Source organism: Otolemur garnettii, unplaced genomic scaffold, assembly GCF_000181295.1.
Source record: "Otolemur garnettii isolate 467f Iridium unplaced genomic scaffold, OtoGar3 scaffold00045, whole genome shotgun sequence".
NCBI classification, from domain to species: domain Eukaryota; kingdom Metazoa; phylum Chordata; class Mammalia; order Primates; family Galagidae; genus Otolemur; species Otolemur garnettii.
In genome coordinates this window covers 25,116-38,595 of record NW_003852440.1, presented here as the reverse complement: position 1 = coordinate 38,595, position 13,480 = coordinate 25,116, and the positions used below count along the sequence as shown (strand labels likewise).

Here is a 13,480-nt window from a genome sequence, read left to right as displayed (position 1 = left end):
TGTTTTCCATTAGTAAGATATTACTTTCTACAGTGCTAGGCATTTTATAACTAATAAATACATAAGTCAGAAATTATTACTTAATATTTTAATTATTTATTACAACTTGGCAGTAAAAATCAGTCTTCACAAAGATACTGTATGCATATTAGTCAATCAGTCTTGACTCATTCCCTTTGGCTTTCCGTGTCTCCGGGTAGTTTTGTAAGAATCCATGACTTCAGTTTTTCTAGCTCCGTTTTGCTTAGCTCATGGTAAACATCTGGAAAACTGAGAAACTTGGCACTCACACCTAGAGATTTTATCATTGAGTTTGTCTCTTCTCCCCAAGAATGAAGAACTAACTCATCTGCAGTACCGTGACACTGAAATAATTCAGGGAGTACACCATCACTTTTCTGAAGTACCTGGAGAAGAAGATATAAAAACAAAAGTTTAAGAAATTCCATTTAAACAGATGATTCTTAGAAATCAGAGAGTAGAAAACTTTTAATTTTACCATGTTTCAATAACCAAAGGGAAAAAACAGGCAGAGGTGGTGCTATCTCAGGTGTACAGTGGTGGCCCAGCCTGGGGCCTTAGCTGGTTGGTGGCATCAGCATTTGAGCTGTGGCTGTATGTGACATGAATTCAATAGAGGACTGTTGGAAAAACAGCCAATGCAATTTCCTAAAGAAACTAAGTGACCTGAGAAGACAGAGCTCTTCACAGAAAGTGACAGAAGGAAGAATACAGAGCTAGGGGACAATCTCCATTCTAGTTCTCATTTCTGTATTTTCTTTATCACTTCTACTTCTGGTAAAGAAGTTGTAACACTACAATGTATCATATTCATAAATTATGACATTGCCACAAAAGGAGTAACAGTGATGTAATTGCTTTTTGTTTTATGTTCGTGACATAATAAGAAAACCTGGCTAGGATCATCTATATTTTCAATATGTATAAAAGACACATACATGCTATAGAGAATACCACAAAAAAAAAAAAAAAAGTGCATACATTTTAAGAAACGAAAAAACTATTAAACCTGAATTACTCAATATATTCCAATAAGGTTTTTTTGTGTACTGTATCTTATATGACTTCTAACTGCAGAAATCAAACATGACTTGAATATTATAATTTCAATACAGCTTTTTCCTTTCGTAAAATGTACACTTTTGGGGGGGCACCCTGTGTGTGTGTGGGAGTGTGCTATACCCACAAAAAATATACATATATATACATATATATACACATCTCCTTTCCTCCTTGACATTCTGCTTAACAATATTCTTTGTACAAGCCATTTCCTGAACATTAATGATGTGCTAGGATTTAATCAATATATCTAACATGGCCATAAATTTCAGGAATGCTCAATTTACAGTATTTGTGCAAAAACTGCATTAGTTTTTTATGGCTCAATCACCAATTTTGTTTTAGTTCCAATGTGTGTCCATTTTGTGTTTTAGGTTTTTTTTTTTTTTTTTAACTTACCTGGTAAACAGCAGATGCTTTATTTAGAAAACTAGAAAGAGCAAATACTCCTGCCACATCTTGGTGGTTTCTATATGCTAAATGCATTGCCATGCATCCTCCCATAGAAAATCCTCCTTAAAGAAGCAAAAATAAGCTCATCAGCAAAAGCAGAATATACGCAACACTAATTCAGAATAAGGTATATCTTTGTCAATCACTCGTAAATAACTTTAAAGCATCTGTAAAGAAACCTTTAAAGTTACAGAATGATAAAAAGAAATTTAGTCTACTTTAAAAAAGCCCGCTGTGAATAAATAACCTAGTTACATCTACGCCATCACTGGTAGATAGATCTGTATTATAAAAGGAGCTAGAACCGAACAAAGAAGCCTGTTCACCAAGTAAAAATATTTATCACAATTCAAAATATGAGTCATAGTGTAATCATTATTTATTTAAATTTTAATGTCTACTTATATATTTTTTACAATATAGAAATCTTCACTTCACAACTACAATTAAGAACACATACCTTTTTGTCTTACTTGCCAAGCTGTGAGCTCCATGAGGAGTTATGTTTCTAGTGCCTGCCACATAATGTAATAGTTATTTAGTGAATTTTGAATTAGGAAAGATGGCTAAAAACTTGATGAGCTAGTTAAAATATTTTTGAATTACACTTTTGTTTGGAAACTGAATTATGTTGGTGTAACAAAAATAAAAAATATAAACCTATATGTACTTTTTAAAATTAAGAGTTTGAAAAAGTCATTTATTCATTTGATGAAGGTGTTCCATAGTATTGTCTTTTATGTGCCAAACATCATGCTAGTCACTGAAGATACAGAAATTAAAACACCCTCCTGTTCAGGGGGACTCTGATGAGGCAACACATCCATCACAGACCACGGTACACAACGTGACCGCAGCAGAGAGAGTGGCCAGTCCAAGCCTGACACAGCTCAGTAGGATATTCCCAAGGCTGAATGACATCTCATTCATGTTTCCTGACAGAATGTAGCCACATACTCATGAAAACACAAAAATAGACTCTGATGTGGATTTAGCATCCTTTATTTTACTTAAAGTGTAAAGCTGAGCCGTTTCAGATCATAACTTTGAATTTATTACAAAATCTTTCTTTTATACAGGCAGGCAACAGAGGCCCAAGGAAATCAGGTGATCTGTTTAAGGTTGTTGCATCCTGAATTTTAGATGTAAAGCTAGAAATTTTGGAATTCAGACCTCTTGCGACAGAGTTTAATGTACATTTTATTTTCTTTTTAATATTTATTAAAATAGGCCTGCTTTATCTGGGATAGGCAGATAATATTATTTTGGACATAGAACACAAACATATGAGAGAGGATTACCAGCCTTGCAAACGTTAGCTATAAAAGGGCATAATATGTAAATAATGATCACATATGCACGTATGACAAGTATTAATTATATCTGTGATTTTCTTTTCTTTTCTTTTCTTTTTTTTTTGAGACGGAGCCTCAAGCTATCCCCCTGGGTAGAGTGCCGGTGCAGCGCGCGCGCAGAACTCCTGGGCTCAAGCGAGTCTCCTGCCTCAGCCTCCCAAGTAGCTGGGACCACAGGCGCCCACCACAATGCCTGGCCATTTTTTGGTTGCAGCCAGCATTGTTATTTGGCGGGCCCGGGTTGGGGATTCGAACCCGCAACCTTAGGTGTATGTGGCTGGCGCCTTAGCCGCTTGAGCCACAGGCGCCGAGCCTATATCTGTGATTTTCAACATACCAGGAAGACATAATAAGTTCTCATCAAGAACAGTACCCCACAATGGATGAGAACCATACAAAAGGCTCCTCTAACACTCCAAGATGCAGATATACCAAATTATTAATAGTTCATGAATAAACTTGATAGGGGAGAAAACAGCATAAACATCTTAAAACTGTATGACAAACTTGCATAGGTGCATTAGATTCCCCCAAAGGCTAAAAGCCACTGGGTTACATTTGCCATGAATTTGTGCATTAATAAATATTTGACATATCCCATTTGGATATAAAGAGCTTTTCACAGTAGACAAGATTAGAATTTCTGGCAGTTTAACACTGCATGCAGAAAAAATTCTAAACTCTATTGGGTTTGGCCACAGTTCTAATTATAGACTTCTCAAGATATTCTATGTAAAAATATCATGTGGGTTACAAAGCAAATACATTTTGAAATAAAATTCTTAGCAAGATTTAATTTATCTAATATAAACTAATTCTTTAGAAAATACTTAAGCATAGGAAACCTTTCTTTAATCCTCAACTTTAAGTGCTTATCATTAGCTGAACAAAGAGTGCCTCTGCCCTCTCACCTCACACGTACCAAGGGGCTGGCTTCATCTTGACATGCCCAGGGGTGAGGACAGAGCCTGGCACCGAGTGACAACTCAATAAAAGTTTAACTGAAACTTTAGAAACCATATGTGTGTATTATAGGATGAAAGAAGAGAAAAGAAAAGTTACAAACATTTCTTAACTTTATTACAAAGATACACAGAGCATTTTCTACTTTAAGATTTGGTGGAAAGAGGAAGGCTAGGCTGAAAATAATGGAATCTGAGTTCTGGTCTTGCCTATACTTCCTTGCTAACTGTCTCTGTGTACATTATTTAAAGGTAGGACTTCATGTGTAGTAAAATTATATAGCTGGCCTAGATGATGTTTAGGGTTTCTACCAAACTCTTAAGGACAAATAACTTCATAACTCCACTATCAACAAGGAAATTACCAGGGATTTCAAAACTTAGAGGCTCCACTACAACTCGGGCTTTACCTAACAAATCCAACAGTGAACCTAATCGTTTGTACTTTTAAATCAATCTGAAATTAAAAACATAAACTAAAATTCCACTTTCAATTAAGAAATAAGAACCTGTATCTCTCAGAGCACAATTCTAGCTTTCTGAACTAGAACTGATCTTAGCAATCTCCCGTTTTCCTGATAGCCCATTTATTTAGAAATGAATTCCAGCTTGCTTATAATCAAATACCCTATTAATAATAAAACTCTATAATTCAGGGCAGGTTAGGGAGATATGAAAGAGGAAAAGGCAGGATCTAAAGAAAGAGTGAGAGGTTAAGAATGAAAGAGAAAAAGATTCAGAATCGATGATACTGGGGTGGGGGCAGTAATTAAGGGTACAACTGGGCATTTAACAGCTTCTCGTTAGAACAAGGAATCATAACAAATCACACTGGAAACTTGTCCTAGTATTGAATTTTTAAGTGGAATTCATTAAGTGGATCTTTATTAAACATACCATTCCAAATCAAACATTCTACGTACAGCCACATCTGCTACTGACTCTTCTGGGTCATAAAGACTTAACGTTTGCTAGAATGTACTGATTATGAGGGCAAGAACTTTTGTCTGTTTTCTTTACCATTATATTCCCCCCCCCTCCATGCTGAGAACAATGTCTGGTACGTAAGAGGTGCTTAATAAATATTTATGGAATAAATAATGTAAACTGTAGTTAGTTCAATGAGGATACTTCTGTAAGAAGACCAACTTATCATCAAGAAATACAGCTTTTTGATAATTTGATATAAAAAAGCTTAGAAAATCTAAAAATGAATTCAAACTGTTCTCCTTGCCAATCATTCCTGATTTCGCTTTTTAAAAATAAAGAGTTTAGACTCAATCCCAGACTCACTAACAAAAATCTCACTGCATACGTCTAATTTTTAATAAAGCAGATATTTGAGAATTGCTATTGTGTGGCAAATTATTCAAAATTAAGTATAATGGGTAAAAACAAAAAGTGAAAATATGGCTGTGATATTAAAAAAATCCATATGCTATAGATACCAAGGCTGCAGGAGCAAAGTTGTTACTTTTCTAAGAAATACAAAAGCTTGAATTGCGTACTTGCCAAATGTAGCTAATGAATATGTGAACTATGATTAGTGGGACTGAGGATCGACCTTTTAAATTTTATTTAACTTTAGTTTAAATTCAAATTTTAAGAATTACATGTAGCTAGTGGCTATCACATTGGGTAAGGAATTTCTAGGTTTTCTAAGATGAACCAGTGAATACAAAAAAAGCTTCAAAATTCACAAGTGGAACAATAATAAAATGAACATTTTGTAAATTTTAAAGCTAAGGGAAAGATCAGTAAAAGGTAAAACGTCAATAAAATAGATTGGTGGGCAAAAACTTACATTAAAAATGATTTTAAAAGCCTTCCTACTGAGAAAATTCTACATATTAAGTGCCCCCAACACTTCATCAGGCAACCTAATCACTTTATGTAGTTTCTGAGACTCTTGATGGGACAAGACTAACTAAAAAAAGAAAACACATGTAAAATGGCATCATGAACACGCAGAAATGCATCCTGCAGACATTTTGCCTCATGTTCAATTCTCGTAAATTACAATGAGGAAAAATGTACTCATTGAAATCTTATTATTTTATTTATTTATTTTAAAATGTAACCTAAGTTCCTTACCCATTTATAATCTTGTGAGGTAATGTGTAATTCTTCACCAGCCGTCTTTGACAATATAGTCACCTTAGCATGGGACACTACTGTGAAAAGGGACTTTGTGTATTTTTTTCTAATAGAAGAAAATTTAACACAAAGGACCAGTTATTTGAATTCAATTTTCCATCTAAGAGTCTAAAACCTAATATAAAGTACACTGTTCAATAAGTAAATACCAAATAGTAAATTCATTGTAGGTAATGGTTATATAATGGATATTTATAGTTGCTGCTGAAGTATTTAAAATGTCAAGAGTTAACGTTTCAACATACATTTAAGATTAACAAGCTGAATAAGACATGTTTAAAAATAATAAAGCAGGCTTTATGAACTCTTTATATAAAATAGAAACAATCTATTAAAAAAGCAAAATAGTAAAAAAAAAATTCATATAATTAGGTTTGGTATCAATTGAATAGAATTTTTAAAAAGTAAGAAAGTCCATCACTATCCCAAATGTAAAAGTTCTTCCATTTAATTTACATAGTTTTATAATTATTCTTTAGACTTAAGTGTTCATAAAGTCTCAAAAAGACTAGGGAATACAGAAATTATGCTAACATATTTATTTACTCTCACACAAAATTTTCAGAATAAAAAAATCATTTCTGTCCTCTATGGAAAACTGTTACACAGTCCTAAGCCTTTAAAGTCCTAACATTGCTTTAAAGAAACAAGTTGTTTAATTAAAATATATTTATGGTCAAAGAAAGTAGACAAAAGCCATCATTCTCAACTCTTATCTCCCAGCAGAACTTCAGAAGAAATTTGTATAGGTTTAGGAAAAGGAAGCCTGGAAATTGTGGTGCCAAGTTTTACCTTAAGAATCCCAACTATTAAAAAAAAAAAAAAAAAGAATCCCAACTATTGCTTCATTTTATTTTTGTTTTGAATCTGATTATAAAATTACTACACTATTGGAGCGGTGCCTGTGGCTCAAAAGAGTAGGGTGCCGGCCCCATATGCTGGAGATGGCGGGTTCGAACCCAGCCCCAGGCAAAAACTACAAAAAACAAAACAAAACAAAACAAAACAAAACAAAACTATACTATTATACAATCACTGTAAAAAGCGTTTCTACTATGCAGATACATATAAAAGAAGAAAACAAGTAATCAAGAATCTTATTACTTTACATAATTTTGACATGTCCTTTTAAAACTCATTTTAACATTTAAACTTACTCTATATGTACAATTCCATGTCTTGTTTTTTCCTTCATGTAATAACTGATTTGAAAGTATTTCTACAGAATCACAAAACTTTATAATTATTTTTTAATTGATACTTACTGAGTACCTTTTATGTGTGTATATACAGTACTTAGTTGGTATATAATATTCAATGCTGTTAATGGACTGTAATTTGCTAACCATTCCCATTATGGTAAGTATTTAGATTGTCCATGTAAATCACTCAAATGTAATTTCAGAAGCACTTGATTTTCCCTGCTTCAAAATTCTGATAATCTTCTCATAATTATAAAAATTCTGACGTTCTATACATCCTAGATCAAAGTTAAATCTAAATTCTGTAAATATTTTCTCTTAACATCAAGTTATCGCCACCTAGTGGCCAACAAAGGAATCTGTTCACGTACAAAGTTCTTCACTAAGCCAAGGGACCTGGGTTCTAGTCCCAACTACTCAGTAATGTTAACTTTGGTTTCTTTACCTCTGAAGTGAGAATAAATTATATTCAATTTTTAGACATTAAAGTTTCAAGAGATCTTAAGCACTACCTAAATATAATTTACCATGATATATAACAGTAATTTAAAAATTGTCAAGTGTAATAGAAATGCCAACTAATTTAAGAATATTATTACAATATATACTTTCTAAGCACAACAGTATAGGAGGGAAAAATGATACCTTTCTCTATTTTGATTTTTCACATTATATAGAAACCCACTGAATGAAGAGTTTCAAGACAGGTGGTCACAGAAAAGGAGAATGTAGTGACTATGAAATAGGCTTACACTTGGCACACTGGACACTTTCAATATGTTGACAAAGTCAGAGGCAAGATAATCTAAAATTAGTAATTGTTATTTTTTTCTCAATACAAGATTTTAATCCTGGTTCTGCAAATAACTATATTGGCAACTTTCAGAAAGCAATTTAAAAGTCACGATTTTATTGCTTGTTTCCTCTACGTTTTATCATAACCTGCATAATCTTGTGAAGTATAGGTATTCAAAAATAAGAAAAATAAACTTTTTTTATGTTCTTAATGTACATTCACTATATATCAGAACTAGGATATGCAGTGAACCTTTTGCTCGGCTCTTTCCTATCTTAACAAAGGTTTATTAATTTTTTTCTGCTGGAAAGCAATACGTACCCATTGCAGAAAACTTCAATTAAATCCTGTAGTTTGACTAAAATTTTCTTAAATACCATCCTACTCATCCCTGTATTCCCAAGATATTAAAATAATGTATACATCAGGTAATCTTTTACCATTCTATTTTGCAGTTGCATTCTTTCTGATTTCCTCCATTCAGCCAGCCCTCTACAGCTGCGGTCCCCAATTCCCAGGCTGCAGACCAGCACCCCAGTGTCCACAGGTGGCCTATTCGGAACCAGGCTTCAGAGCAAGAGCTGAGTGGCAGGCCAGAGAGTGAGCTGCAGACCAGCACCCCAGTGTCCACAGGTGCCCCATTAGGAACCAGGCGTCAGAGCAAGAGGTGAGTGGCAGGCCAGAGAGTGAGCTGCAGACCAGCACCCCAGTGTCCACAGGTGGCCTATTAGGAACCAGGCCTCAGAGCAAGAGGTGAGTGGCAGGCCAGAGAGTGAGCTTTATCTGTACTTACTGCTGCTCCACGTCACTGCATTACAACCTGAACTCTGCCTCTTGGGAGATAAGCAGCAGCCTTAGATTCTCACAGGACCACGAACCCTACTGTCAGCTGGGATCTAGGGTGTGCACTCCTTGTAAGAACCTAATGTCTTGATCTGAGGAGGATATTTTATGCACTTGAATTATCCTGAAGCCATTCTCCACCTCCTCCCCTGGATCTGTGGAAAAATTATCTTACACGAAACAGACCTCAGTGCCAAAAACGTTGGGGACCACTGCACTATAGTATTGTCTGAGCAATCTTTTCAAAATGTACATTTAATCACATCATTAATAATTTCACCTTCATTTTTCTTTTTCAACTTCATAGTTTTTCTGGTTTTCCCCATTATAATTAATTTTTTAAAAAAATAATCTAACTGAATCTTATTCCTTACTATGGGGTGTATCACGTGTATTTAAAAATTGTTTGGGGTCAGACATGCATTTTTCCTTTGATTTCCCACTGAATCTCTCCTTCATTAAAATGTCATGAATAGCACTTAAATCTTAACTTAAACTGTACTCTAATAGACAATGTACAGAAGCATAAAAACCAGTAGAAAAATATGAACTGGTAACTTCTCTTTCAATATTCTAGGAGCAGTGAAAAAGAAAAAAAGGGAAGCACAGCTGATACCCCAGTAAGGAAAAAGCAAGCAGCCAGAAAGGAAGAAACAATGAGCTGCCTACAGGTCTCCCGGAGGTACTGCTGTTCCAGTATGGCCTTTTGCTATGTGGGTCGCCAAGGTAAGTGATATAAACAGTACACTTAACAATAGAAAGAAGGCTTTCAACTTTGTATGTCAGACACATTTCTAAGTATTCCACATAAACTAATTCAATTATCACAGTTCTGCTATGTATACAGTATTATTACAATCATCCCAACATAAGAGACTGATAAAACTATGATTCCGGGATTAGAAGCCAGCAGTCTAGAGGGGCAGCACAAGATGGCAAACAGAAAGATCATTTGGCTGAGAGGAAGCCAGGCTATGCTTGGCACAGAGACCTTGCCTGGAGCTGTGGCTCAGGTTGCCAAGGTGGCAAAATGCTACGGGTACTGACACACTAGGCAAGTTTCCACAAGCCTGTGTGTGTGTGGGGGCGGGGGGGGGAGGAGGACCAGCTCTGTCACAGAGGTTGGGGATGGGAGGAAGGCTTTTCGCAGTTTTCGGCTCTCAGGAGAAGCTGCGTTTTGTGTGGAAACCCTGGAAGAGTAGGCACACCCGAACAGTGTACAGCAGTCAGATTTGAGGGCTGGTTGCAGCAGATCTGCCACCAGCTCGGTAGCAGCAGAGATGGCCATACTGGGAAAGTCTTGAAGGGTTGGGGGGGGGAGCATTGTGGGAAGGTTGAGAGAAGGTGGTGAGGACTGGCGTTCTCCAGGGACACGGCCTTCTTAGTTCCATCTGCTGGGATTGTACCTCCAGCAGAGACAGCCTCAGGGACTCCTGCACCCCATCAGAACTGTTGTCTAGGGGCACAGTGAGACCTGCCTCTGAAGGATTCTGTAGAGCTTTGAGATCCCAATCCAGTGGTTGAATGCTGAGGAAATAATCAGGTAATCACTGTGGACCATTAAGTTGGGAAACAGGTCTATGCCTGGGAACTAGAGAGAGGTTACCAGCTGTGTTGTCCGTCCCCTAAAACTGCAGCACCACCTGGTGTCCCAGCAATATATTGCAACACAAATATATTCCTACTAAAGTTGGACACTTCTTTCATGCATATATTTGTATACATACATATCTGTATATGTATATAGACTTTTATATATGTAACTTTCTTTATTTTTGTCTCTTTTTCTGTTTTCTCTTGGTGTTGTATTTTTTTTTTCCTTTTTCTTCTTTGTTCATTTATTTGTTGCTGAGGTGGCTTATTTTTGGTTATTAGAGCTTTTTGTTATTTTGTATTGATATGTTTGGTTTCTTGCTAATTGGTTTGGTTGGTTCTTTTCTTATCTTCCATTTTTACTTTCATCAAGAGCAAGGGCTCCTGTATTTTTGGCTATAGTATTTTAGCCTCATTTATTCTCTCGCCTTATTTCACTCCTCTACATTCTTTCTTTGGACAGTGACTTGCTCACTTTTCTCTTCACTCCCACATAAATCTCTTTTGCAAAAGCTAAGATATCATCTTATCACCTCCTTTTGTTTTGTCTTTCTCTTTTCTTTCATTATTGCACTTCCCTCTCTCCTTTATTATAATAGAATTTTTAATTTCCTTTATCTATTCTTACTTTATTATTATTTATTTTTTCCTTCTTTTTTTTTTTCTGGTTTTGCTGAGAGCTGGGGAGACACAGCTGTGGTCAGGCAGGTAGGCCACAGCAGTAGTCTGCTTCAAGGGCGTTAAGAGATTTTTCTGCCTTTGACCCTAGGAAGAAAGTATTGGCAAGAACATGTTGCAGAATTTTTCTATTTTGTTTTTATACTTAATTATTCCTTCTTATTTTTTGTTTTTGGTCCTTTTTTTTCTCTTCCTATTTTTGGCAGAGGAAGAGTCTGGCTCAGCTTAGGCTAGTAAGAAGTGCCTGATTTCGAGGAATCTGCCCAGCCCAGTCCCTCAAAATCCTTGAGTTGCAGCCATGGCTTTAACACCGTGCTGATCAATATCATTTCTTCCATCACCTTCATCTTCTCTTCCTGACCTCCTTCTCTCTAATTCTTCAAGTTTTTTTGTTACTCCTCCTTCCCTTTTTTTATTTCTTCTTCTTTTCTTTTACTCTTTGCTTATTTTTTCCTCTTATTTCTACCTGCTTGCTCTTTACCTTTCTCCTCCTTTTGACCTCATACCAAGAGGTCTCTCTCTCTCAACTCTGAGACAAGGTAATGTGAAGCAAAGGAGGAAGAAGAGAGAAGGGAAAAAGAGCAAAGGGAGATGAACAAAAAGAACACACACAGGAAGAACCAATAGAAAAATTCAGGCACCATGAAAAACCAAAACAGAGCAACTCCTGTAAGGGACCATGAGGCAGCTTTTACAGAAGACTCCTCCTGTAAGGAAATAACGGATCTGACAGAAAGGGAATTCAAAATATGGATGATGAAGACAATAAAGGAAATGGATGTGAAAATTAAAAGACAGAACCAAAAGTTAGATGAGAGATATGTAGAATATAGAAAGGATATAGCATAGCTTGAGGAAATGACAGAGACAATCAGGGAATATAAAGATGGGGTAGAAAGTATCAAAAATAGATTAGACCATGGAGAAGAAAGAACCTCAGAGCTAGAGGATAAAGTTTTTGAGTTCACTCAGGTAGTTAAAGAGGCAGAAAAGAAGACAGAGAAAGTAGAGCAGGCACTGAGAGAACTATGAGACTCCACGAAGCATTCAAACATACAAATAATAGGAATCCCTGAAGGGGAAGAAGATTGTCCCAAAGGAATGGAAGCCCTGTTGGAGACTACCATTAAGGGAAAACTTCCCAAGTTTTACTAATGACACTGACACACTCCTTTCAAATGAATGTCAAACTCTGGGTCATCTCAGCTCTAACAAGACACATTGTAATGATCCTGTCCAAAGTCAAAATGAAGGAGAAAATTCTGCAAGCAGCCAGGAGTAAGCACCAACTGACCTACAAGGGCAGAGCCATTAGGATGACAGCAGACTTTTCAACTGAAACTTTCTAAGTCAGAAGAGCATGGTCATCCACCTTTAGCATCCTTAAATAAACAAAATAATTTTCAGCCCAGAATTCTGTATCCTGCTAAACTAAGCTTCAAAATGGATGGAGAAATCAAATCTTTTGCAGATATACAAGCCCTGAGGTAATTTGCCACAACAAGACCAGCTCTACAGGAAATACCTAAGACCTATTCTTAGCACTGATCACCACCATGGACTACCACCAAAGTAAACACTTAGAAGGCAGAGGCCAAAACTTAGCTTCCACAATGGCACAAAGGATAAAACTACATAACAAATTTTCTCACAACAAGATGAATAAAATACCACCATACTTATCGATACTCTCAATACATGTCAATGGATTGAATTCACCACTGAAGAGGTACAGGTTGGCTGGCTGACTGGATAAAAAAAGCACAAGCCATCTACATGCTGTCTCCAGGAGACACATCTAGCCCTGAAGGACAAATCGAGACTCAAGAGTTAAGGGATTTTCAAGAAAATGGAAATAAGAAGAAAGGTGGGATTGCAATCTCATTTGCAGATACAAGTGGATTCAAAGCAACTATAGTTGAGAAAGACAAAGATGGATACATCATACTGGTCAAAGAAACAATACAACAAAAAGACATCACAATTTTAAATATTTATGCACCTAACTTAAATGTTCCCAGATTTATGAAACAGACCCTGATGGGTCTAAGCAATATGATATCCCATAACACCATAATAGCCAGGGACTTTTACACCCCTTGGACAGAACTGGACAGATCCTCTGAACAGAAACTAAACAAGGATACAAAGGACTTAAACATGACCCTAGAACAAAAGAGATTAACAGAAATACACAAAACACATTATCCCAAAGCAAAAGAATATACTTCTCCTTGTCAGCCCAAGGCACATACTCCAAAATAGATAACATCCTAGGATATGAATCAAATCTGAGCAAAATTAAAAGAACAGAAATTACAGCTTGTTTCTTCTGAGACCATAAGGCTATAAATGTGA

The 13,480-nt window shown here is 36.0% G+C and overlaps 1 protein-coding gene across 1 annotated transcript in view; it reads right to left on the bottom strand.

Moving 5' to 3' along the window:
- Positions 1 to 73: 73 nt before the first annotated feature.
- Positions 74 to 13,480, bottom strand: part of LOC100961429 (lysophospholipase-like protein 1) — a 20,081-nt gene continuing 6,674 nt past the window's right edge. The window contains exons 2-3 of the mRNA XM_012805894.1: positions 1,483 to 1,598; positions 74 to 407 (exon numbers count right to left, since the gene is read on the bottom strand). Coding sequence (XP_012661348.1) covers positions 168 to 407; positions 1,483 to 1,598 — 356 coding nt within the window. The 3' untranslated portion in view covers positions 74 to 167. The remainder of the gene's footprint in view (positions 408 to 1,482; positions 1,599 to 13,480) is intronic.